Here is a 27,738-nt window from a genome sequence, read left to right on the forward strand (position 1 = left end):
TGAAATCTTCTAGGTTTTTCTACAAACTCGCTTGGCACTGAGCGCCGCTGGCAGAGACTCTCAAGGGTGGGCTCACCCAAGCTTTAGCCTCCTTCACTACTGCGACAGCCATTCACAGAGAGGGTGATGACAAGCGCAGACCTGCCTTCCTGCCTTCGAGAAAGATCTTTTGACCTTGCATATGCAATCCCCAAACAGGCCAGTCTATAGGCTCCATTCCCAAGGAGAGCGAGTGAGCCCCATGGAAGGGCAGCAGACCATACTCAGTGGCCCACGCCACAAGGAAGCAAGGTTCCTTGCCAGGGCACGCTAAGGTTAAGGTATAGAGGGTGGAAAGGGGCTACACCTATGAATGGCCACTATGGCCACTACATGGTGGTGTTTAACCTAACAGCTGCTCGGAGGCTCTCTGGCTCTCTGGCTAGCTCTCGCTCTCTCTCTCTCGCTCTCTCTCTCTCTCTCTCTCTCTCTCTCTCTCTCTCTCTCTCTCTTTCCCTCCCTCCTTCTCTTCTCCTCCCTTCCCTCCCTCTTTCTCTCTCCCCCCCCATCCTCTCCTCTCCTCTCTTTCTCCTCTCCCGCCTTCTTCCTTCTCTCCACACCCCCCCCCTTACTGCTTTGGGCATCAAGAAAAAAGTGAAGAACAAATTTGAGTCAATGCCTCAGATTGTTAAAATGCTGCCATCCAAGGGAACCTGTTCCAGGATTTCTCAGGCTGGCAGTGCCACCTAGTGGCGGCTCATCCTAAATTCACAGCCAGTCACCTCTGTAAGAAAACAAGACTAAATCGTTTTGTCTGGAAATAAGGATCTTTAAACACTTTGTCCAGGAAGATGATTACTTAACCACTTTCAGTCCATGAAGACATATCTTAAAGTATCTCCAAAACCAAAACCAGGCTGGCAAACATTAGAGTTATATTCAGCAAACGGCCTACCTATCACTCAAGTATCAAAAACCCTGCTGACAAGAGAAAACACTTCTCCAGCACCACTGACACAACCAAGGAATCTATTCAGCAGCTCCAGCTCCTTCCAAAGGAACCCACCCAGAGCACATCTGTAGAATACAACTTTGGCGGGGGAGGGGAGGGCAGGAGGGGAATCACGTTGCACAAACGTCAAATCCACAAAAGTCCCAAATAAAAGGATGCTTATGGGACCACGAGAAATGAATGTCATTTGTTATAGACATTTTCCAGTCTGCAAGGCCCACAACTATAACCTATGAGCTTCCAGTGAAAAGTTTGGAACCTACAGCAAGAAATGTAACGTTCTTGCAGTTTCTGAATTTCCTGTCATAAACATACAGACACCCCACTGGTTTGCCTTTAAAGAATCCCAGAGCCAAAGCATTTGGTGGCTCAAATATTTGTATTATCACCAGCCTGGCAGTGTCCACTGTGCGACTCAGAAGGCGGAGAATGACTCACCTTGGCAACAAACTGCTTGTCCTTCTGGTCCAAGTTAGCAGTGGGAGGCACATAGTCTCTCCAGATTCGCAGCCTGCGCTCCTTGGCAAACCTGGCAATGAAACAAGGGTGCAAATCACTCAGACAGATCAGGTCAGGACAAGGAATCCATCACCGAGGGAGCCGGCAGGACAGAATCCTCCTTCGCTTCCAGGTGAGGCACCCACAAGAGGCCACGAGTCACTTCAAAAAGCAGAAGAGAGCAAATGGAACTATCCCAAGACACCAACAGGCCACAAACCTAAAGCAGGTAGATGGGGGAGGACTGGGTGTGCAAGGTTCTGCATGGGGTCAGAACAAGGACACCTTGAGATCAGGCTAATCCGGTATCTCCTGAGGGATGGTGCCAGACACCGGGATGGCAAAGATAAGAGCAACGGCTCTCTCGTGTGGGAAGAACACACACGCCTACGCCAATCTGTCTTTGCAGGGCACAGCAGCCTGCTAAATCTCCCTTTGAATTATTAAAAAGGTTATCAGTCACCCAAATTCTGCACGGGAAGGAAACAAGAACAAAATTGTCACCACAGTGCAGCTGAGGGATAAGAAAAACAGACAAGAGTTTTAAAAACTCATGTTGGTAGAAATTTGTTTCTGGAAGTACTAAGGCAGTAGACATTTCTTGAATCAGAATAAGAATGGAAAATGGAATGTGTGAAAAGATTCTTTTAAAAAAAAAAACTGGGAAATCAATGAACAGCTGTCTCAGAGTATTTACAAATAAATGGATACATGTGCAGGGGGAAGGAACTGCTATTTCTGTAAACAGTAGTGCAATCATTTTTTTAAGCACTAAAATGAGGAAAAGAGTAACATGCAATCGTAGTAAAATACACGGAATTCTTCAATAGATTTGAGCAACAATGTTAAGCAGCTCCAAAACAACGCACAAAACAGCAGGCAAGCATTGCATATTACCAAAATATAATTTGCATTCCCATATCTAAACCTGTTCAATGATGGGCACTGTAAAATATTTATAAGCTCCCCTACAGATGCCACACAACACATAGGCACCATTTTCATATTTTCTTCACAAGACAGGCAGAAATTTAGTTAAGAAATGCTCCATCTCTCACCCCTACCCCCAATTAACCGTCCCCCACAAGAAAAAAAAAAAGAGCATCACAGAACAATCAGAGGTATTTGAAGCCTTCTCAGTAACAATAGTATCTTTTTAATTTAATTCTGAAACCACATAAACACTTAATTTCTACAATCGCTATGGGTTATTTTTAAATTAATCCACTTTGTCGCTTGTTCCTCTTGGGGCCACACCAGGAGGTGCTCAGGGCTTACTTCTGTGCTCAGGGATCACGCCTGGCCAGGCTTGAGGCACCACAAAGCCAGGCCACATGCAAGGTAACTGCCTTATCCATTGCTCTATCTCTCTAGCAACTAAATCAATCCACATTTGTCAGATGAGCCATGGTTCAGATGGAAAGCCCTGTAAAAAATTCTGTTTATGAAGTGAAGTAATGTGAAAGAACTGATTTTTTTTTTAGGGTGAGAATGAAAGTTATTCAATGCATGTTCTTGCACTTCTCTTAGCTGATATCCCACAGCAAAGCTGTGAAGTCACCAAGACCATTATCATGACTTTCTAATCCTGAAATAAATCACACAGCAAGCTGGTGGCATGTGACAGGCATCAGCCATGATCTGTGGTCTTCTGCGGTTTCTTGAGGGGAAGAGCCAGGACCTGCCTCAAAATGCAGCATCTCTAGCCATCTAATTGGGCCACTCGCCTCAACTCCAGCAACCCTACACCTGGAAATGCTTAACCTTAACCCTTGAAACTGCCACTAATCCTTAGAATATCCACTACCGTTTTTTTTTTTCTTTTTCTGGCAGAAATTATTTCTTTATCTGCTTTACCCAGGATTGGATTAGCAGATAAAATTGAAGCACAGGGTCGGAGAGATAGTACGATGGGTAGGGCGCTTGACTTACACACAAGTGACTCAGTAACCCATATGTTTGTTCTCCTGAGCAGTTCTAGGAATGATCCCTGAGCACAGAGCCAGGAAGAAGCTGCCCTGAGCCCCAGTCCAATGTGCTTCCCACTTCCCCCCAAAACTCCAGGTGCAGAATTAAAACATAGTTACATAAGAAGAGCAAGAGGTCTCAACTTGGAACAGTGCTGTTTTAAGATAGATTTTCTCCTGCCATCATACCCTGGGCTCCAGAAAACTGTGTGTGTGTGTGTGTGTGTGTGTGTGTGTGTGTGTGTGTGTGTAATTGAGGGTCAGGGTATGTGTGTGTCTGTGTGTGTGTGTCTGTGTGTGTGTGACTGTGTGTGTCTGTGTGTGTCTGTGTGTGCTGAGGGGACCAGGTGGAGAAGAACCAAAACAATGCACAAAGCTTATCAAATAGAGAGAGATATGCCTGAGCGTGAATCCACGCCTTCACTGCCCAGCACCAAATCAGACTAGGCCTAAAGGCTAGTGACCACAAGCCAGTCACTCCAATAGGAGGTCCTGGAATCTCCCGAAGTCTCTACCAAAGTAAAACTCCCACAGATGGGTGCAAGATGAACACTATGTGTCTTCCCCACAGAGAGCCTTACTTAACAAAGCTCTGACAAAGGTGCCCTTACCTCTCAGCCGCCCTCAGCTTTTCTGCGCCCCGAGTATACACCGCGATCGACCAATCCACGCAGCGTGCAAAACCTTCCTTGAGGAGGAGCTCGGTGATGTTGCCATTCTGAAACACAAGGGGCAAGCGCGGGCAGGCAGGGTCAGCACCTCCTGCCAGGGAACCCGCTTCTCTAGACATCTATTATCGCATATCATGTACACACACGTACACACACACACATACACACACACACACACACACACACACACACACACTTGCTCTCGCTCTCTCTATTCTGCAGGTAACTGAAAATTAAAAACGAAAAATAAAGAAATGAATAAAAAGCAGAACCGTCTCCTTCAAGAAGAACCAGCCCACAAGCCCAAGAGGAGGCATCAGTCCGGGACTCCCCAGCACCGGCTCCATCTCCCAATCCCCGGCGCTACCTCTCACTAACAGGGGCAGGATAAATGCTCACGGCATTGAATGGAATTGACATTTCCATAGCTCTTCCTGTGGGCAGAGGAGGGTGTTAATCTGTTTCGTGGAGATTACTCATTATTTCCCTCCCTGCGATCAGCAATGACTCCCCTTTTCATAAAGAGAAAGCTGAAGAAGCAGCTGAATAAGGAATAACTTACAGGACATTTCAGCCGAGGTGAATTACAATTCTCATTCTGCTGTGACCCCGAGCCATCTGGCAGGGCATGGGCCAGCAGCTAGCGGTCCCCCAGCAGCAGACATGACCTTGGCACATTCCACACCAGGCCTCCCAGACTGCCACCCCGGCAGAATCCTCCAAGCAGACAACAGAAGTTTACCCGCATTTGTCACAGGTTCTAACAATAAAATGCTACTTCAACCCAGGTGTTACAAAGCAAGGCCCTTTTTTTGTCCACAAAATAGCCACATTTTGTAACTCTTTAGAGTCACAATTCAAAGAGCTCAAAAAGCTCAAAAGCAGGGTTAGGAGCTAACTGGCTAGGCCTGGAATACAGGATGATTTTTTACAGAAGTCTTTCCTTATACATTTTTAACTTCTGGACTCACATACAATAGTTACAATAGTTACTAGTTCTGCTGGCAACCTAATTCTCCATGTTTCTATGCCACTTATAAATGACAGGGCAACCTCCCTCCCACCTTTCCTACTGGCAACCTCGAGGAACAACTGGGCAAACAACCGATAGTGGTCCTCTCTCCCCTCAGAAGCCCGGTAACATTTGTGATTAATTTTCTGAAAGGGCAAAATTGAAGAGATCTGTCCAATACCAACAGCTCTCTCCACACACACACACACACACACACACACACACACACACACACACACACCCGGGGGGGGGGGGGGGGAGCCTAAAAATCAGTAGGTGCTAATCCTGCTAAGATGAAGTTTTTTCAGGGGGACAATCCCCGGGCACACTCACTGGATGAAGGATGGTACCCAGAATGTTCTGGTTGTGGCAGCTCTCCAAGATGATCTGAACATCTCTCTGTAGCAGTCGAGACTCCGTGAAAAATTTGGCTTCTGCTGCAAAGGGCTCTGGTGTTTCACTGCCATCAGCTTCCCGTCGGAAAGTCGGGCACTGGAGCAGAAAGGTGAAGGGTGAGAAGAAGAGAATGTGAGGGCCAAACCCCTCACCCTGCTCTGAACACCACTCAGCTGAACAAGCCTCCAAACCTCCTGAAAACATACTGGGAAAAGATGCTGCCAAAAACATCTTAGATATCTTAGGCAAAGAAAGCTCAAGTTATCACTGGGAAAATCATTTCAATTACAGTTGGAAATTACCCCTTGCCAGGAAAAAAAAATTCACCAGTGACTTTCTTAAACCCCTGACTTTGTTGTCATTTATTATTGGGAGGGCCCACACCCAATGGTGCTCAGGGCTTCCTCCTGGCTCTGTGCTCAGGGATCACTCCTGGCCGTGCTCAGGGGACTGTCGAGGGTGACGGGGATCGAACGTGGTTAGGCTGCATGCAAGGCAAGTGCCTTATCCACTGCATTATATTTCTGGGCTCAAACTTGTTTTTTTAATTAAGAATATTTTAAAATAAGAGAAGTCATCTTCAGCAAATATCACCCCTTCTTTCTGGGTTTCAACTATCTCTCAACATAGCCAACTCCAAACGGACCATGAATATTGAAAGAAAAAAAAAACTCTTATTTGATCTACTGAGAATCATCCCACTACAATTTATAAAGTATTCAAGTCCAGTAGTTTTCAACCTTATGACCTACGGACTGGTGAAAATAAGAAATATTTCACGGACTACTAAGGCAGAAATAAAAATTATCTACAACAAGAATTGCCAATAGTACTAACTATATGATCCAGGCGCATCATGTGTTAAGTGACAAAAACTTTTTGCAACTGGCTGGCAATTTCTGACAACTGGCATCAGTCCTTGGACCAGCAGTTGAAAACCACTGTTACAGTCATCTATAGTGGGTCAGACTAGAAAGAAACTGCCAAGGCCCCAGTTGGAAGAATCTACCTAGTGTCGAATGTTTCCATATACTCAGCTACCCACGGCCCAGTATATGGTCTGACCTTGATCCCGGACAGCATGACGGTAACCAAGTAGTTATCTGGAAGGAGCAGAGCCCTGACCACACTGCCGTCCCGCACATGCTCGATGATGGCTGCAGAACAGAACGAGCAGTTTAGGTGGTGAGCAACAGTCAAGCCCGGATACACAATGCCACATCAAAGTGCAGTGACCTCAGCTCTTCTCTGCCAGGAAGCCCCTCTGAGATGTGATGAAGCATGTTATAAAGGCCACAAGAGTCTCCCACAAACTATTTCAGGGGAACAGACTGAAATCTGTTGTATTCTCTCTCTTTTTTGTCCAGGGGTTGGGGATAAGGGGTCACCAAAATGCATGGGAGGGCAGTTTAGAGCCATATCCAGCAGTGCTCAGGTGGCTATTCCTGGTTCTGTGTTGGGGGACCATATAGAGTGCTAGGGATAAAACCAAGGATCAGTGGCATGCAAGGCAAGCACCTTACCTCCTGTCCTATCCCTCCAGCCCGAGACTGACATCTCAGACGCTGGGACTCTTCGGAACTTCCTGACTACAGACCCATTTCTGTTCTCCAAAAGCAAGGCTGCTCACTGGAGAACCAGGGACCCCACAAACAACAAACTGATTCCAGTTCATGTAACTGAAACAATGATCTCAAAGTAAGAGCTAGGAACCATACATGCATACTTTTGAGGAGTTTTTGGTTTTCAGTTTTTGGCTTATGTTGGGATTTTTTTGTTTGGTTGGGTTTTTGGACCACACCCAAAGATGCTCCAGGGTTACTCCTGGCTTTGTGTTCAAGGGACTATATGGGATGCCAGGGATCAAACCCATCAGCTACAAGGAAAGCAAACACCCTGCCGGCCCCAAGGATGATGTTTAAATCTTCTAAAAAACACAAACATCCCCAATGTGCAAAACACATCAGTCATCTTCTGCCTTGCAGAATCTAGCCCCTTCCAAAGCACCACAATTTTGGTTTATCCTAATAACTTTCCAAGGAAAGCCCTGGGAAACCCAGTCAAATAGGTTTTATTTATTTATATTTTTTTGCTTTTTGGATACACCCGGCAATGTTCAGGGGTTCCTCCTGGCTCTGAACTCAGAAATTACTCCTGGCAGTGCTGGGGGGGACGATATGAGATGCCGGAGATCGAATCTGGATCAGTCATGTGCAAGGCAAACATCCTACCCACTGTACTATCGCTCCGGCCCCTCAAATGGGTTTTGAAGATGTCAAGAAGCTTGAGAATACACAGCAGGAAATCCCCCAGTGCCGCCCACGCCTGCTGCCCCGCCTCACCATTGACAGGCTTCTGGTGGTGGGAGTCCACAAAGTGCCTGGGGTTCTCAATGGTGTACTTGAGGTCCCGGATGGTGTGAGCGCCGGACCCCTCACTCCACATGCCTTTCTTGGCTGCCTTCGCTTGCTCCTCACATTCTGAAAGCCGGTTTTGCTCAGGACTAGGAAGAGAAAACACAAACGTGTGCAGTTAGTGGGTTGACAACGGCAGGATCTGGCTCTCTCTGAGCCAGGTCTTCCTCAACAACTTCTCCTCAGAGCATTTGTTTCGGATCCCTGGCTTCAGACCCAAGGCGGTAATGGAAAAGTACCAGTTTCCAGATTCCAGGCTTAGAACCTTGCACAAATGCTCCATCCTAAAAGCATTTAATGAAAAGCTCCAAAGAACACGGCATTCTCATACTGTCGTGATGGCGAAAGACAGGACAAGTTGGTGGCTCAGAAGGGAGCTGCTTTGGGGGGTCCAGCTTCATTGAACCCGGGAATCCAGGCAGAGCACAGCAGGACAGAGCAGGGAAGTGACTAAGAACCAGCCAGGCTCCCTGTCCTCCACAGAGCAGGGCTGGGGAAGGCAAACAGATCCTGTTACTACAAGAGAACATCGCCCCCGAACCACTTACACATTCGATAGGGCCAACTAAGCAACCGCAATTTGAAAATAGAAGGCAAGAAACCAATCTACATACAAGAACGGCCAAGGAGACATTTGAGAAACCGACAAGTGAAAGCAGAAATGGGCCCTTCCCGCATGTCTGGGCTATACTGTGAAGAGAGAACTGGGCCGCCTTTCCACCATCTCAAAGACTTGGCATCGCCACGGGCTGATGGTGCACACTGCAAGTCCCACCTCAATCCGCAGAATTTTCTAGCAGGGATTCCCTGACCTACAAATTCTCAAACCAGTAGTCTTCAGCACTGCTCTTTCCCTTCCCCTCAAAAGTGAATTACATCCTCAGGAGTTGAAACTGTAGCCACAGAATAATTTTTTTTTAGCTTTAAAAAGTAGACAAAGAAGGACCAGAGGGATAGTTCAGGCGGGTAAAGGTAGTCTGCAGTTCAATCTCCCACATCCCAGATGGTCCCTGACCCCCACCTGGAGTGATTCCTAAGCACAGAGCCCGAAGTAAGCCCTGCCGGATGAGGCCCCCAACAAAAGGAAACTTAAAAACATAAATGTAGCTGAGAAGATAGAAGGAAACATGGAACCTGACAAAAGGAGATGCCAGGGAAGAGAACCTCAGAGAGAAACTGAGCCGGGACCCCTCAGGAGAGCTCTTGGTTGAGCAGGTAGAAAACTGTGGGCAAACTGGCTTCTCCCCAAACCGGGCAGTGCAATCGTGCCAGCTACTGTCCTTAATAGACAGCCCTGGCTCACTTCCAGAACCATCTAAGACCGATCTGTCTTCATCTGACAAATTCCCACAGCTCTTGCCCCATCAGTGGTTCCAGCAAATGTGTCTCTGCTGTAAGAAAGGACCGCGAAAGTCGGTGGTGAATGATGGGAGTCCCAGAGTCTATGAAATGCAAGAGAAAGCAAGTGGTGTATCTTTGGCCTCTGTTCATCCTCACAGTCGGGACAGGTAATACAAACACTTCAGCTAGAGCCTCCTCGACAGCCCCTACAGTCACATACGGAAATTAGGGACTTAATGACTTAAACAGCATCTCTAGCCCCCAAATTAGTGATGCAGCGTATCACTTTTCAGAGGCTAATGTGTTAATGAAAGCCAGCTGCAATTCATCGTACCATGAGCCTGTACTGGTGAACTTGAACGTGAACTAATGTATCGTAAATCTTACATACCGATCCCTCATTTTAACAAGTTCTCACTGCCATTCGCTCAACAAATAAATTTTTACCAACTGCTTTAGTATCTACAGATTCACAGACCAGAGACTAAAAAGGCTTTGGAAGAAATTTTCCCCAACTTAGAAACAGACCCGTTGTGTCTTTGTCAGCTTCCCGAAATCCTAAGCAACAGATTTTGCTTTGACTTCTATTTATTCACTCCTCTTTATTTTCCATGGCACTTATTTCCTGCATGTAAAATATTGTGTATCTATTTGTTTATTGGTTTATTGTCTCTCTACATATTAAAATGTCAGCAGAAACTCAATCTGTTTGTTCACTGCTATATTCTCAGTGCCTAGAACACGTCTGGCACATAGTAAGTACTCAATAAATCCTTGGAGCTAAAAGGATAAATACTCTGGAGCTGGACAACTATGGCAGAAGACACAGCTTGCAGGCTCTTACAAAGATGAAAAGAGGAACTGCCTTGTTTCAAAGCTGGTGTTCAAGGACATCAAATGTCACTGACTAAGGAATGCTTAGTGACCTCTCAGTCCCAAACAATCCACACCTAAACTAGACATCCTAAAAGCCACATGTGTAGGAGAAGCTGTCCACTGTGTCACGGGTGGAAATGTAAAAGGACAGTTAAGTTCACTACCCAAGTTCCCCGGAGCCACACCAGCACTCCCAGTGGACCGGAAGTCAGAAAAGCAATCAGTACTTACTTGTTCGCCCGCATCCCTTCTCTCCGGGCAGCCAGGCCTTCTGCAACCAGAGACTCAGCGATGTTTTCCCCATTGGTATCTGAGAAGGAAAGGGCCGAATTTAAGACAAGATTCTCATCTGCCCCCACGCAGACATGATCTCCTGGGACCACCTTCAGCCCTGGCAATTCAAGAAGAATGGTGCCAGAGAACTGGCCAAGGCCCTAGAAGGGTGATGGGCTTTCCCAAAACCTCTCCTTCCAACAACATCTAGCACCAAGGATAAAATTCTTCTCAAGATGACCTTCTCACTATCTATGTAGTGTATGTCTCAGGCCAAAAGCAATCTCAGCAAGTAGAGGAGACCAACGTGAAGCAAGACACACGCTGCAGCCAGGAGAAAAGGTCCACACCGCAGGAAGAAAGGGGCGCGCTAAGCTGTGGAGACCTGAATGGAGGAAAATCCATCTTCTGCCACTTCAGAATTGAGATAAGGCCTCTCAGCATCCAATATACTCAGCTGTAAAATGGGATGACTCCCTGCCTGGGTGGGCCTGTGAGAATTATAGGAGAATGTCTGCCTATAGTTATGTGTAGTGGAATATGGGTCAGCAAAATAATAAATCACACTAATAATAAATCAGGGAACCCCTATCAGATATCCACAACAGGGTAAATGGGCACAGAGACCACCATGACAAGTGAAACCAGTCAGGCTAGGAAAGACAGTTACCATGTGATAATCTAAAAACCACTCAGAAAAAAAAAAAAAAAAGAACAGACTTGTGGTTACCAGAGGAAGGAGGCAGGAATAGGAAGAAATAGAGGAAGGTGGCCCAAAGAAGCAACCCCAATTACCAGATCAGTAAGTAGTAGGATACGCCAGGAAAAGCCTTAGGGTTCTGAGCAGCAAGAGGAAATTAGTTTTCCTTTTTTCTCTGGTCACTACCTACAGATATGAAGATGGACACCAGCTGATCCTAATGCAAAAATTATTTATAACTTGAGACATCGTAGTTTATGCCAAAGTTTCTTAAATGTTTTACAATCACAATCTCTTTTTACCCAAGGAATGTTTTGTCTTGTTCTCTGTGGACACACCTGGAATGCTCAGGCATCATGCAGTGCTTAGGATAAAACCTGGATTCCCCCACCTCCCACCTTTACAAAGCTCAGTCTACTCCGACCCCTCACCTAAGAAATTTTTCACACCCTCAGGTGTATAGGTATACAGTATCAACAGATAATTAAAACATTTATTGCACATACATCATAAAGCTTACTCCTAAGCAAATTTAATTTTTTGTGACCCTTATATTTAGTTATATAGGGTTACAACCTACAGTTTGTGTAACTAAACTCTGTATTACTGAAATTGCCAAAGCAATAGTACAGCGGGTAGGGCACTTGCCTTGAATGCAACTAACCCAGGTTTAATTCCCGGCATCCCATATGGTTCCCTGAGCCCACCAAAAGTAGTTCCTGAGCATAGTGCCAGGAGTAACCCCTGAGCACCACCTAGTGTGGCCCAAAAGCAACAACAACAAAAGAAGTTCTCAAACTTATTTGGTCTACTGCCCACTTTTCTGGAGAAAATAAAATAAATTAAACCACTCAGTGTCCCCAGAAAATCTACCCTCTTTAACCAAACTAACAGGAAGTTCCCCCAATTGTACCAGTCACTATCACCACCCCAGATCATTCCAGTGACTCCAGAGGGTCATGTCGGCCACTCTGGAACACACTGTTCTGTAACTTAACTTTATGCAGAGCTGTGTGTCTATTTCTCAATAAAAATGAAAACAGGGGGCCAGAGCTATAGTACAGCAGGTAGGGTGTTTGCCTTGCATGCGGCCAACCCGAGTTCAATCCCCAGCATCCTATATGGTCCCCCAAGCACTGCCAGGAATAATTCCTGAGTGCAGAACCAGGAGTAACCCCTGAGCATTGCTGGGTGTGACCCAAAATAAAAAGCAAAAAATAAATAAAAGAGTATTCAAAATATTAAACTAATCCTTTCTGCAAATTGCTAAGCTCAGTTCCATGTACACTACAGAAAGTTTAAAAAAAAAAATTAAAAAAAAAAAAAGGCCAAACAAACTGGGGCCAGGGAGCAAGCCTGAGTGCTGTAGCATGTTCTGTTCATGCAGGATACCCAAGTTCAATCCTTAGCACCACATAGTTCGCCAAGTTAAGAGTAGCCCCTAAGGACTGCCAGGTGTGGCCCAAAATGCAAACAAAAACAGTGAAAAGAAAAAAAAAAATCTAGTTAGTCCCCAGAGGCTACACCAGCAGACAGACTTAGTTCAGCTTCTCTGTTTCAACTGTAAATTCCCCTTCCCCTCAGGATGGCTTATTCGCGGCTCCACATGGAGTCTCACATGAGCTACTCAAAGTGGGGTCCCATTAGACAAAGATTTTCTCCCCTGCTCGCAACGACACCCAAGATAATGTCTAGACTTCTCATCTCCCACACCGCTGCCTTCAAGCAGACTAGAAAGATGAAGTTCAACATAAAACCCAGACTGATTAGGTTCTACCTGGGCTCTTGAAACATTAATTGCATTTCCATGCTACTGAAAACGCTTTTAGACTCTGTATACTCTCTTAAATCTCTACTTGTCAAGCCCAAACGATAAAGGAAGACATCTATGAGGAAATCACCACATAAAACTCTTTAATATGGCAGAGAACAAGCTCCTCGATAAACGGAAAACAGCAGTCTAGCCAATAGGTGATGTCAGCAGAAAATGAAGTTCTGTGTGATTTGTATTCAGCACACTAAACGGTGACTTCTGTGAGCAGGAACAAGTGGGTACCCTGTTCCCCAAGTCCCACCTAAAGGCCTTGCCATTAGCAGGCCTAAATTTCTGCTGAGGCAAACCACAAGCTTCTTTTCCTATCAAGGAAAGCTGAGCTAAATGAGATACAGTGCAAGGAACTAAGCAATTCCTGTGCATTGCATTAACCTTACCCCTGAGCTTACAACTGAGGCAGAGCCAGATGCATATATGGCGCTGTGAGTCAATACCACAACGATTCTTTCACAGCCACTGGAAGCCCAGACAGTAGGAAGGCAAAAGGTTAGATTAAGCAAGACAGGGCTGATCGGGTGCCACATGGTCAGGGGATGCGAAGAATCAAGCCCAGATGCAAGCCAGGTGAGCAGCCCTGGACTAAGTGGGTTTTCATTCTTTCTTCCTTTCTCTTTTTGTAATGAAATACTCAAACAATTGCATTTTGAACACAGTGACTTTCTATTACATTCTGCCCAGCAGCCCTTCAATAATAATGCTGAAAAGTTTTCCTACAGTATTATTTGATTATGGGTAAAATGGGAAAATGAACTTTTTGGAAAGATTCCATACATTTCTATAATATTCTATACAATCAAGAAGCAGTGAGTCAGAGAGGCTGGAAGTGGTGTTTCTCTACTGGATAGGTTTGACAAAATGCCTACAAGGTTACCCATAACTCACTGTTCTAAGATCAATCCAATTAAGTTCAGAATCGTAGGAAGTGGGGAACTTTGCCATATACCCTGCTTGTTTACGCCCAGTTTCCTGACTATCCAAGTCAAACAAATTATCAAGCAGCTCAGTTGGAAGGTTATTTTATCAAAGAATCATAGGAAACTCTTTAAATCTCTGCTCCTTAAATAATAGCAGACAAATACAACTGCCAGTGTTCATCTAGCTATTTTATGGAGAACATTCTATTAATTTATTCAATGCCTATTTTGGTTCCAACTCCATTTCTCAATTTTACTCTCTCCACCTAATCCAAAAAAAAAAAAAAGAAGAAGAAAAAGAAGAAGAAGAAGAAGAAGAACCAGAGTACTAGATATCCCATGAACCAGCTTGGGCCAGGAAAACGTAATGTACGCATAAAATATACTAACTCGGTACATAAGACATACTAGCTCTTCACATTCTAATAGTCTTAAAACTGAAAAAATAGGGCTTATAAAAAGTAAGGGTACACAAAAGGGAATGCCCTGCCACAGAGGCAGGGTGGGATGGGGGGGATGGGGGTGGGAGGGATATTATCCATGGTGGTGGAAAATGGGCACTGGTGGAGGGATGGGTATTTGATCATTGTATAATCGAAACCCAAGCACAAAAAATTGTAAATCTACAACTGTACCTCATGGTGTTTCACTAATAAAAATTAAAAAAAAAAAAAAAGTAAGGGTACATGGTAGGAGAGTCAGAATTCTAACTCATATGTAAACAACTCCAAAATCTGTGTTCCTTCTATTCTCTGATAAAACATGTGACGTTTATGGGCCAAGGAGATAGATCAAAGGGCAGAGTGCATGCCTGACAACCACAGTGCCCCAGGTTAGATCCCTGGCACCACCTGGTCTCCAGTGTGCTGTTGGTTACGGCCCTGGAGGCCTCCAGCACTGCTGGGGAAGCTCCTGGCAAAAGATGAAAAAAAAAAAAATCCAAGAAAAAAATATCCCATGACTTTAAAAAAGGCAAGTTCTAAACAAATTTTTCCTTTCCTAAAGAGAGTCCCCAGGAGAAGGAGAAAAGCCACAGGACAGATAAAAGAAACGGAAACTGCAATGGGAAATCTATATGAATTCAATTAGCACTGACCTAGAAGCCCACAGTCACTGAGTTCCAAGAGCTGATGGCCTAAATACAGGGCCGATGCCCCCCACGAGCGGCTCTCCAGCACAGCCACGGCCCCAGAAGCACAAGGACTTAATGCAGAACCCAGCAGCTTGGAGCAGAAAAGTGAATGGACTATGTATGCATTGATCCAGGCCATCAAGTCTGCCGGAGGGGAAAGGGTGTTGCCCCATTCGCCCTCTCCTCTCTGGAAAGAAAGATGGCGGCCACATGGGAGCCTTGTGGACAGCAGGTATGAGCCGGGGGTGTGGGGGCGACTAAAACCTCATGGGAAGGGGGGCGTTTCGGTCCGTCCTTCACGCCCTACCGAGGTCACCAGTCGCCCCCCACGAGCGGCTCTCCAGCACGGCCACAGCCCCAGAAGCACAAGGGCTTAATGCAGAACCCAGCAGCTTGGAGCAGAAAAGTGAACGGACTATGCATTGATCCAGGCCATCAAGTCTGCCGGAGGGGAAAGGGTGTTGCCCCATTCGCCCTCTCCTCTCTGGAAAGAAAGATGGCGGCCACATGGGAGCCTTGTGGACAGCAGGTATGAGCCGGGGGTGTGGGGGCGACTAAAACCTCATGGGAAGGGGGGCGTTTCGGTCCGTCCTTCACGCCCTACCGAGGTCACCAGTCGCCCCCCACGAGCGGCTCTCCAGCACGGCCACAGCCCCAGAAGCACAAGGGCTTAATGCAGAACCCAGCAGCTTGGAGCAGAAAAGTGAACGGACTATGCATTGATCCAGGCCATCAAGTCTGCCGGAGGGGAAAGGGTGTTGCCCCATTCGCCCTCTCCTCTCTGGAAAGAAAGATGGCGGCCACATGGGAGCCTTGTGGACAGCAGGTATGAGCCGGGAGTGTGGGGGCGACTAAAACCTCATGGGAAGGGGGGCGTTTCGCTCCGCCCTTCACGCCCTACCGAGGCCACCAGTTGTCCCCACGAGCGGCTCTCCAGCACGGCCACAGCCCCAGAAGCACAATGACCTAATGCAGAACCCAGCAGCTTGGAGCAGAAAAGTGAAAGGACTATGCGTTAATCCAGGCAATCATTTCTGCCCAGAGGGGAAAGGGTGTTGCTCCCTTCCGCCCTCCTCCCTCTGGAAAGAAAGATGGCGGCCACATGGGAGCCTTGTGGACAGCAGGTATGAGCCGGGCGTGTGGGGGCGACTAAAACCTCATGGGAAGGGGGGCGTTTCGGTCCGTCCTTCACGCCCTACCGAGGTCACCAGTTGCCCCCCGCGAGTGGCTCCAGCACGGCCACGGCCCCAGAAGCACAAGGACTTAATGCAGAACCCAGCAGCTTGGAGCAGAAAAGTGAACGGACTATGCATTGATCCAGGCCATCAAGTCTGCCGGAGGGGAAAGGGTGTTGCCCCATTCGCCCTCTCCTCTCTGGAAAGAAAGATGGCGGCCACATGGGAGCCTTGTGGACAGCAGGTATGAGCCGGGAGTGTGGGGGCGACTAAAACCTCATGGGAAGGGGGGCGTTTCGCTCCGCCCTTCACGCCCTACCGAGGCCACCGGTTGCCCCCCGCGAGCGGCTCTCCAGCACGGCCACGACTCCAGAACACAGAAACCAATTTCTTAACTATCTGACTTTCAGTAGAAATACTTCCAGGGTCAATAGGTAAAAGAGCAGAAATCCAAAACCAACATTTAATTCTTGAACCCAGCCGTAGAAAGCAAATCACTTCACAATGCTTTTTCAGCATGTCTGATTTGGGGCGGGGGGGTAAACTCTAAATAATAGTGGTGAATCTTTTATTGAAACAATGAATCTAATCAAAGCAGATAGAGTGTTAACTAGAATTCATCTGCCTCACAGGGACGGGGAGGGGTGGGGGGTGGGGTTTTATTGGGGTTCTTCATGGTAAAAAATAAGTATTGGTAAAGGGAAATGTGTTTGATATTTGCATGACTGAGACCTAAACCTGAAAGCTTTGTAACCTTTCCCACAGTGATTCAATAAATAAATAAATAAATAAAAATACAGGGCCGAGCCCGACACAGTCCATACACCAAAAACTGGGCCATGAAGCAGGTCCGGGAGCCCACAGCGACCTGGAGCACATCCAACCCGGGTCCTGGAGCTGCCTCCTGAATGCAGTCCAGCTGCCTGCCAGGGAAACTACCTTGGGAAAACTTTGAGCTCACTGAGAGCTCACAATGAGCCCTCCTTGCTACTCACCTTTGCCAAGGTAGATCATGCCATATTCTCGCCCCTGGGGGGTCTTGTTCTCTATCGTGAAACAGACCTCCTTCCCAATCAGCTTCTTTCGGAGGAACTCTCGAGCTGGGAATGCCCAGGGCTGAAAGACAAAGAACATGTATCACCTGAGACCTGCCCTTCAGACCACAATTCCCTCCACCCCGCTAGCAGCCTGGCCCCGAGGAAAGCATCAAAATGAATGGCAAGCTTAGGTGACTGCCTAAACTAGCACAGGCCTCAGCCTGCCCGGAGGCAGTGGCGGTTAAGCATCCAGCACTGCCCGCTTACTCAGGGAAGAGTAACTGCCACCTAGGCCACAGCTCCTCTTGCGTGCCAGCCACCGCTGGGAACTCTTTCTATCAACTGACTCCTGAATGAGAAGTCCGGGCTCCACGACTCACCTAGCCAAAGGGAAGTCATAAACCACCACCGCCGCCTCCATTTGTTCTCCTTGTTGCGGTGTACAAAGCACTTTCACTGCCTATTAAACTCAACTGAAACTAGTTCAAGCACTGTTGGAATGAGGACAAGGTTCTAGCACTTGTTATTATTTCCAAGTGCATCCCCGGCTAAACTAAGAGCGGACATTCGTGATTTCGGTCTCCTTCTGAAAGAGGAATTGCAGCACTGAGAAGTGCCTGAACTAGTCACCACACTCTGTCTCCCTTCCTCCATCCCCTCCTGACCAGAGCTGCAAACCAGCAGGGCCTGAAACAGGTCGCAGATTCTTGGGGACACAGGAACAGGTCGGGGGGGTGGGGGGTGCGGGGGGGTTGGCGCAGGGCTGGGGGGGCGGTGCTAAGCACAGCAGTGTTTTCCTCTCACCTAAGACCTCGACTCAGGAAGTGAGCCACAGACTCAACAACAGGAGATTCTCTGCAGGATCTCAGAATGAAAGGGGTAGGTTTGCCCCATCCCCACCTGAGGTACCTAAATAACTTGGAAAACCTCTAACAAAATCAGTACTCCCGGGGACTGGAGAGACAGTACAGAGATGAAGGCATTTGTTTGTCTTGCATGCAACCAACCTGGGTTTAACCCCTGGCACCACATATAGTCTCCCAAGCACAGCCATGAGTCCCACCAGGAGTGATCCCTGAGCACAGAGCCAAGAGTAATCATTGAGTACCACAAGGAATAGCCCCAAAGCAAACAAAAAAAAAAAAAAAACAAGAAAACAGTACTCCTAAAGGAAAAAAGTCTTTGTAAAAATTCATTTCTCAAGGGTCGGCTTGCTGGTGAAAATTCATTTATCAAGGGTCAGTTCACAAGGCAGTATGTAGCCTTTGAGGAAACCTTCCATTTCTACCAATGAGGCAGAATTCCCAAAAGCGTTATGGGCTCGCTGAATGAGCTGCATTTTCCTGCTAGACAGTCACTGGGGATAAGAAATAGCAATGCTACAGGTCTTGCAAATGACATGTGCATGCCTAATCACAGAAGAAAATTAATCTCGTTTCTGAAGTCATTGTTTCTTATACAGGCCTTCTCACATCCTATGCCATCCAGGATTTAACAAATTCCAGAACTGGACAAGCCAGTAACTTGGAAGAGAAACGGGCAGACTTGGGAAAGCATCTGAGCCATTGCTCCTGACCAGAGCTGCAGAGCAATTGTGAGGAAATGCATCAGAAGGTGACCTGAGGGAGCAAACTCCACTGACAGAGCATCCTGCAACTTGGGTGACAAGCACAGGCAAAGAAGCCAAAGACTTATTGAAAAAAAGTCCTAGATGGTCTAACAGGAAATAACTGGTCTGTTCAAAGGACATCCCAGAGCTCCACCTAAGAAACAAATTGCTAATATGAAGCAGTAGTACAGAGTATAGGGCATACACCTTGCACGAGGCCAGCCCGGGTTTGATTAGCATCCCATATGGTCCCTCGAGCACTGCCAAGAGTAAATCCTGTGTGCATAGCCAGGCATTGAGCATCGCTGGGTGTGGCCCAAAAACCAAACAAAAAAAAGCAGCGAAATGCCTATTTTGAGGGCAACCTCAAAATTCCCTCTTCCCTAAATAGAATGCTCAACATTGGGCAATCTAGCAGCCCCACCCCCTACTCCCAAACCTAATCGAAGTGTTGGTGTCTAAAAGTAATGAAAAGGAAGTTTTCGATTCGATCTTTTCCTTGGACCGAGCACATTCCTGAACCATCAGAATGAGATAAAATCTCCAACAGGGTAAAACCTGAAAACGAGCTATTTTCAGACATGGTCCAAAGTTCAATACTTCTTGTCTCTCCTCTCCTAATCATCCTGCTGAACAAGCTGATACTTGTAACAAATCCCTCCCTGCCACCTCTCCTGTCACCCCTATCCCTGTCCCTGAAACTCACTTCTCCTCAACAAAGTGAGAAATTCATTTCTCAAAGGAACCGATACAGTTTTACTCATAACAGGAGCTCAATAAGTCTGTGGAAAACAAATATTTAAATCCCACAGCACCCATCAATGCAGTATCCAGGCTGCCCACAGTAGCTAGGCAACGCCGGGGATTAGCCAGGCACGGGGCAGCGCCGGCTGGGGATGGACAGACAGTGCTGCATATACTGTCAGCAGACTTAGGAGAGAGCCGAGTTTCTTTGAAAGAAGATATCATGAAAACAGGCAGAGGATAGCCAGGAGAATGTTGTCTGGCACCGGGACACACAAGAAAGCAAACGAGCAACAGCAATCCTGATTCTGTCTGAATGTGAGAAACAGAGACAGCACACACCAGAACGATGGCAGGCCAGAGGAAACAGCACCACGTCCCACAACCCAAGTCCCCAGAAAGGAAGGCTTGGCTTTCTTTACCAGAATGTTGGTTTGCCAGCTTTGTGGCCTTTCTGGCGAGATCTAAGAACAGAGAGTGAGAGAGAAAGTCTCCAGTCCCAGAGCACCTGGCATCTCGCAGAGAAAAAAAAGCCACACAGCTAGGACAGCCTAAATATGGGATGTGGAAAGGAAAGGAGACTGAAGGTCTGGTGAAACTTTCAAGAGGCTGAAACTTAAGAGATAGTAGCTGTTCCCTGGGGCACAGGCAGAAGCAGAAACCCGAGAGTGACTTCCATCAGGCTGGAAAATGGCATCCCAGCAGCACGCCGGAGAGATGAAAAATCCAAGCAGGAATGTGCTCGGATGGCAAGCACGGGCATTCTGGTCTGTCACCCAGACCAGAAGCAATCGCTGACATGCCTGCGAATAACACATAGCAAAGAAGTCAGTGAAATCAGGACCTTTCCAAAAAGGAGGAGGAGCACACAAAGAAAGGATTATAGGGAAAGAATGAAGGCAGAGATGTGTTTCAATATTCCAGGCACGCAATTTGAGCGGAACGCAGGAAAGAGGGAATAAAGTTTCAGGGATGGAAAAAAGAAGACTCATCCCCCGCCCTTCACTACTCCCACTACTGTGAGGACTGCAGTTTGCATATTCCTGGTAGTGGGAGCTCAGAATCGGACTCATTTAGTTGTGACACACACACATTCTGGTTGCAGTATTTGATGGGGTTGCTGTGGTGCTCACCAAGGGTGTCACCCCTAGCTTTGGGGCTCCCACACTCATGCACAGCATCCCAGAGAGCAGATCCCCAGGGACCTTGCTCAGAGCACTGGGGTCAAACCTGCAGCTTCACACTGACATGAGCAACCCTCTGTTACTATGCCATCCCCAGGACCCAAAGAGATATTGAAGGGAGCAGAAACTCTAGGTCTAATGAAGGGCCACATTTTAGGGCTGCAGGAAGGGTCAGGGAAATAGGATTTCTGATTTGGGTTACCAGCTGGTGCCACTGCTAACTTGAGCCAGCTTCAAGAGAGTGGTATCGGGAAAAGCACATCACAGCAGCGAGATGAGAGACTGGGTAATTAGGAGAGAGAAACGCTGAGAAAGGGGGAAATCATCTACTTCATGTCACAGGAGTCTTTGACAAGTTAAAAGGGGCAAGTTAAGGAGGTTGGTTACTCTAGCAGCGACAAAGGGCCCGGACTGTACAAACACATAAAACTTTGAGGGCTAGGATCAGATTATATGGCAATCTTGCTGCCAGGACAGAACTTTATTGTTATTTTATTTATAGGCAGATTTTATTGTTCTGTTACATAGGATACAGTTAAGATAGTTTAGAACAAGTTCCAACTGGCTATGTGTTTCTCTGCCCTAGATTTCCATCCATGAAACAGGAAATTAAAATCAGACCCTTCTTTCTCAGAGGCTACATGCTTCCTTCTTCTGGGGAAATGAACTGAGACCAGTTCGAGCCGGCCAGGGTCAACAGTCTCTCATCTCAGAAACAGCCAGGCTATTACACAACACAAAACTGAAAAGAAAAGAACAATTCAAAATGTTGGTCAAGAAAAGAGCTTGGCACCCAACTAACAAAAGTGAGTGCAAAAAGGAATTGAATCTTCAGTTCTTGGTCTAGCAATATTTGTGGTAGCAAAAATTAACAAAACAGCAGTCAAGACTGCCACAGCTCACCTCTGTTAAGTTCTACATAGGCTCCTGGCTCAGCCTCCCTGCTTTTCTAGTTTGGGGGCCACACCCCACTATGCTCAGGGCTGACTCCTGGTTCTATGGTTGGGAACCACTCCTGGTGGGGCTCAGGGGACATTACATGGTGCAGGGGATCACAGGCAGATCGGCTGTATGCAAGGAAAACACTTAACCTCTGTACTATCTCTCCAGCTCAGCATTTCATGCTATCTTGCTTAATCCTCACCAGACAACTCGGAGGCTTGCACTGTTATTATTCCCAATCCTACAATCACTGCTGAAGAAACAACTCCCTTTGATCTATCTAATCATTATCCCAAGAATCTAATTGCTCTTGATAGCAGAATTATGGCCAATTTTTTTCTTTTCTATAATATTGCTTCACTATCTCCTTAATTCACACCAAATGCCCTCTATTAAAGATGGAATTTCACAGGCAACTGTTTTCCTTATATAAAAGATTGCCACCGCCTGCTCTGTCCTCTTCATCCCTGGGTCAGGGAAAGCCTGAGGGAAACTGAGGAACCAACTTGCCCAACACCATCAAGCTGGGCCAAGGAAAATAATGGGAACTCACATATGGTCGATTTTTGGTAACCAAAGCACGACTAAGAAGGATCAAAACTGACATTTCATAAAGTGGGCATGCAGAAGACTGACCATACAATGCCGAATCAAGATGCACAGCGGCCACTTGGACAGGCAAGAACTTAAGGAACCCAAAGCAGCCCACAAAGGTGGCCAGGAGGCACTAGAGATGGTTCACGGGGTAACAACGGGGATGGTGGGCAAAAAAAAAACTTCTCAAATCACCATAACAGCCTGTTCGTGACTATTATTGAGTCATGTTGCCTAGAGAAACAGATTAAAACCTCCCTCCCTAAAGAAGGTGAAGGGTGCACTAACAAACTGAACTAATAAAAAGCTTAGACCTAGCATTTCTAGCACATTACATGTATAAAAATAGAATGCCTGTGTGGTGGACAGATTGCTAGATTCGAGAGAGGGCCTTCAGCATCCTGGGTTTTCACTGTGGACCCTCTGGCCTTTGAATGTGAAGGAAGTCAAACAAAAATCGACTGAAGAGTTTTGCCATAAACCAACAGCAGCCTCAATCAACGGATGGTAGAGGAGGTTTATAAAAAGATGCAAGCCACTGAAAGCTTGTCCGGAATCACCGATAACATAAAAATGCTCAAATACACAAAAAGTATGGGCTGGAACACACAGTTTGCATGCAGAAGGCCCTGGCTAGAGGTTCAGTACCTCATGGAGCACCCAGCCAGGAATAGCTCCTGAGCACCTTCGAGGGGAAGCCCAAATAACAAACAGGCGGAAAAGAAAGAACCCATGACTGTGTGCCAGTCAGGGCAGAGAATGGGCTGAAGCTGGGCCCACAGCTTTAGGGGGTAATACCCACCTCATCCGGAGTATCCTTGGCATCAGGCTGTGCCACTGCAGCGCGGCGGGCCAGGTTTCCTGCTCGAATGTTGCTGAGGTTGATCTGCCTCTCGGGAGGGGGCCCGCCACGAGGCTGGCCTCGGACAATGATGGCACATCCAGAGAGGACCTGGGTGGGGCGGGGGTAATAAAAAGAAAATTAGTGGTTTGCAGGCAATAACACGAGTGTCTCCCCACATGCAGAACAGGGCTGGGCACCCAATATCTGTCACATGGTTAAGTAGACAAGATTATTTTAAATTTTAGAAGACAAATAACTGCGAGGTTCTGAAATTAAGGAGTTAGGAATATAAGCAGACGCTGAATGACAAAAAAAAAGTCAAGAAACAAACTGGAGTGAAGGGGCTGCTAACCACAGAGATCTGAAGAAGGAGCCTTTGACCACTATCCGCGACCTTTGTGATGTCTTGGGGCCCAGGATGTGGTTCTGCAGTGGAGGGCATGTGTCACATGTGTGAGCTTGATCACCAACAATACACAAAAAGATGATTTAATTAAAAACTGAAAAGTGGTATTTATAAATTAAGCATGGTATTTTTTTAAATTCAGTTAAGAAATAAAGCAGGGTCCCTTGAGCACTGCCAAGAGTGAAGAGCCTGAGTACAGAGCCTGAAGTAAACCCTAAGCACTGCCAGTTGTGGCCCTTACCTCCTCCCCCCCCAACACACACACAAAAAAAAATTAAAAATAAAAACGAAATAAAAATAATAAAAGACAATGAGCCAAAAAAAAAAAAACCAACACTCAATAAGCAGAGGGCAGGCTTCCCATGTGGGAAGCCCAGGGTGAATCCCCAGTATCACATGGTATCCGAAACTGTTAGAAGCACAGAAGCATAAAATGTGGTCCCAAACCAATATAAAGTTTTTTATTTAGGTTTCAAAACAATAGTATAGCCAGAAGACACTTGCCTTGCATGTGGCCAATCTGGGTTTCATCCCTCACATCCCATATGGTCCCCGGAGCCTCACCAAAGTGATCCTGAGCTCAGAGCCAGGAGTAAGCACTGACCACTGCTGGGTGTGGCATCAAATTTTTTTTTAATCTTTTTTTAACTTAAAAAAATTTTTTTTCAATGAAGAAGTTAATGTCTCAGGGATACAGGTATGGCTTAGCAACAGAAACCAGGGCTTATGTGTTAAGGCTCTGAGTTCGTTCGGCTGACACTGCAAAGAGGGAATAAAAGATAAGATGCACCATCTATGTGTAGTGGTGAAGGATGAAAGGAAGCCTGGGATGCCTAAGAAAAGGCAAAGTGAAGGGACAGCCACAGCCGGTACTTCAGAAGGAGCTGTGTGACTGTGGGAGCAACGTAGCCAGAGGCTGAGGCTTCTGCTCCCACTGCAGACAGAGCTGATGGCCTAGACTCAGAGAAACACCGGAGTAATCTAGAAAATTCAATTAAAACAGAAGAACCTAAAAGGGAACTTTAAGGTTCCCAAGCACAGTGGTCCCTTTCATCTCCCTCATCAAAAAAGCAGGCACTGAACCCACTTGCAACTGTGCAAAGCGTTCTGATGTTCACCGGTATTGAACTTCAAGCTATTAGCAAGGGAGGCAGTGGAGCGTTTCAAATAGGAAAAGAGAAGGCACCTAGGAAGAAATGCAAATAACACCCAGGCCTGTGCACCTGTCTTTGCCTGGAGTGGCACGACTTAATGGAAATGGTTTCACTACATCTGAGAGGCTTAATTCCAGACTTCAAAAGAGAGGAAGCAGCCGAAAAGTTAGAAGATAAATGAGAAGCCCCTCCGAGGCGAGCAGCAGGCATCTACACTGCCTCCTAAGCACCAGAAGTTCCTCGGCCAAGCACTGCTCGTTCCTGCTCCCCTAGGAACAAAACACAAACAGGGTACCATGCTCCTCTCAATCCTCTCTTCCTCTTTTGGTACAGCCTTGCTGGAGACAATTTTCTTTCCACACCATTAAAGAGGAGGCCTCTTGGGACTGGAGAGCCGGTACAGCAGGGAAGGCACTTGCCTTGCACCAGGCCAACCCGGGCTCAATCCCCGGCATCCTGTGTGGACCCCTGAGCACCATCAGATATGATCACGGAGTACAGCCAGGTGTGGTCCGAACACAAAACAAAACAAATAAAAGAGGAGGCCCCCTGACTAGGGGAAAACTAGTTTCTTTCTGACCTAGGAACTAAATTAGCTCAAGATACACTGTCTCTTTTCTGCTATCTTCAACTCAACTCCAGGTGTCCAGGTTACTCCCTCCATCAATCTGACTCAAGTTCTTCCTCAAAAAGAAAAAAAAAAAATTAACAATCTCTCTTATCTAAAGTTCCTCAAACCAAGGAGATATTAATTTTGGGGAGGGGGGAATGTCGGGGGGGGAGTGTTAAGTGAAATTTGAAAGAAAGGAAAGATCTATCTAATTTTGTTTAGCACATCTCCTGTAGCACCCACCGAGCAAGTGTTTTATCCTCTTTGACAGACCTAAGCCATTTTCAATTTTATTCTGTGCATTGATGCACTTATTGATTTATTAACTCAATGCCGATTTAATTGTCTAATATGTGTTGAGCATTGTTCTTGACAAGTGGCACACATCAGTGAGCTAAAATAGACACAAAAATGTCTGGTCCTAAGAGAACTGACATCTCAGTGGGGGAGAAGGAGGGAGAGAAAACAATCAATATAATAAAATATATCACTTGTTTATCAGAATTCTAATTTCAGAAGAATAATGTGAAGATGGAGAGGAAACTGTCACGGGTAATTGTTCTGCCAAAGCTGGACTGATTCATGTTGCAAACTTGCCTGAATGCGGTAATTATCCTTAATTGCTAATTTATAGGGCATAGAAAGCAAGTCATATGGAAATTGCTTTATCCAATTATATTAATAAAACGACATACTCGACAAAAACCATCTTAGTCCTACCTGATCCGGCAGGAGGTTTGTGTAAACAGCTGTCACAATGAGTCAGTCTGATTGAGGTTATGGATTAGACAAGTTTTCAGCTCTGCCAATAAAGGTTGCAGGAGCGGGTGGGGGGAGCACAGTGGGATTCAGAGGACCTGGCTTCAAAGCACAAGTTGGTTGGCAACAAAAGCTGAAGTGAGCCAGCTGAGAAGGAAAAACGAGAATTCAACTCTTCAAACCCACTTACAGAACTATCAGGACATTTACCAACAGTGAAGCAGCCACTAAAATTCTGCCCCAAAAAACACATTAAATCTTTACAAGCTCCAAATAAATGATTTTGTGTTGGGGATGGAGACAGTACAGCAAGCAGGTCGCTTGCCCTGCATACAGTTGATCTCCAGCATCCCATATGGTCCTCCACGCACAGCCAGGAGTTATTCCTGCGTGTAGAGCCTGGAGTAACCCCTAAGCATTGCTGGGTGTGGCAGGAAGGAAGGAAGGAAGGAAGGAAGGAAGGAAGGAAGGAAGGAAGGAAGGGAGGGAGGGAGGGAGGGAGGGAGGGAGGGAGGGAGGGAGGGAAGGAGGGAGGGAGGGAAGGAGGGAGGGAGGGAGGGAGGGAGGAAATTATTTGGTGTATTTAACTGTTACACTCCCCAGACTACAGACACTAAAAGATCCTATTATAAAAATCTAATTAGGGGCTGGAGCGATAGCACAGCAGGTAGGGCGTTTGCCTTGCACGCAGCTGACCCGGGTTCGATTCCCAGCATCCCATATGGTCCCCTGAGCACCACCAGGGGTAATTCCTTAGTGCAGAGCCAGGAGTAACCCCTGTACATCGCCAGGTGTGACCCAAAAAAAAGCAAAAAAAAAAAAAAATCTAATTAGGGCCTCACTACAAATTGAGCAGAACTCCATACTTCCATCCTATCCTAGTTCTCCAATAAAAAATTTCCTTTCCTATATCAACTACTTTCTACAAGAAAGGCAATATTTTGAGTGGCACACCATTGGATAAATGTCCTTTGTTGCAGATGATGGGGGCACACAACCTCACTGTGCCTGGGGGGGGGGGGGGTCACATGCAGTGCCAGGGATCAAACTAGGGTCTGCTAGTTTGCGATGCAAGAACCTTATTTCCTGTACCTATCTCTCTCTCTGGCCCTAGGACAAATAGCTTAACATCTTGAGAGTCTGTTTCTTGGCATGAAAAATTAAGATAATATTGATAGTATCTATTTCATAACACTGCTGTAAGATGGGATGAGATAGTCATATACAGCATTTACAATAGGCTCTGGCTTGTTCTAGACTATGTGCCCAATATAAATGCAAAATGCTAGTAGTCATTTAAGTTTCAATATACACCATACATTGGAGTCATGAAAATTTTTATATACTCATATTGCCATGCAAAGTAATACTGTACCAATAAAATATTTTCTAATTATGCTAAAAAGCACATGATATAAATTCTATCCTGAACACTCTATGTGTACAGTTGAATATATTCACCTATTTGTGAATGCTATCTCTAAACTGTTTTTCCTTTTCCAAAACTGAAATTTTGTACTCATTACAAAATTTTGTACTCTTTCCCTACTTCCATCAGCCACTGTCAATCAACATTCTACGTTCTATCTCTATAACTAGACTACTCCAGGAATCTCGTACTAGGGAATCGTACAGTATCTGTGTTTATTATAGTTTAGCTA

General features: G+C 46.2%; 1 protein-coding gene across 1 annotated transcript in view; it reads right to left on the minus strand.

The window, feature by feature from the left end:
* SND1 (staphylococcal nuclease and tudor domain containing 1) overlaps positions 1–27,738 on the minus strand; it is a 433,640-nt gene that overhangs the window by 377,791 nt on the left and 28,111 nt on the right. Inside the window, exons 2-9 of the mRNA XM_056118385.1 lie at positions 23,107–23,256; positions 17,190–17,310; positions 10,398–10,476; positions 7,878–8,038; positions 6,601–6,692; positions 5,473–5,631; positions 4,068–4,174; positions 1,430–1,520 (exon numbers count right to left, since the gene is read on the minus strand). Coding sequence (XP_055974360.1) covers positions 1,430–1,520; positions 4,068–4,174; positions 5,473–5,631; positions 6,601–6,692; positions 7,878–8,038; positions 10,398–10,476; positions 17,190–17,310; positions 23,107–23,256 — 960 coding nt within the window. The remainder of the gene's footprint in view (positions 1–1,429; positions 1,521–4,067; positions 4,175–5,472; positions 5,632–6,600; positions 6,693–7,877; positions 8,039–10,397; positions 10,477–17,189; positions 17,311–23,106; positions 23,257–27,738) is intronic.

The sequence above is a fragment of the Sorex fumeus genome, unplaced genomic scaffold (assembly GCF_029834395.1).
Source record: "Sorex fumeus unplaced genomic scaffold, SorFum_2.1 ptg000037l, whole genome shotgun sequence".
Lineage (NCBI taxonomy): Eukaryota > Metazoa > Chordata > Mammalia > Eulipotyphla > Soricidae > Sorex > Sorex fumeus.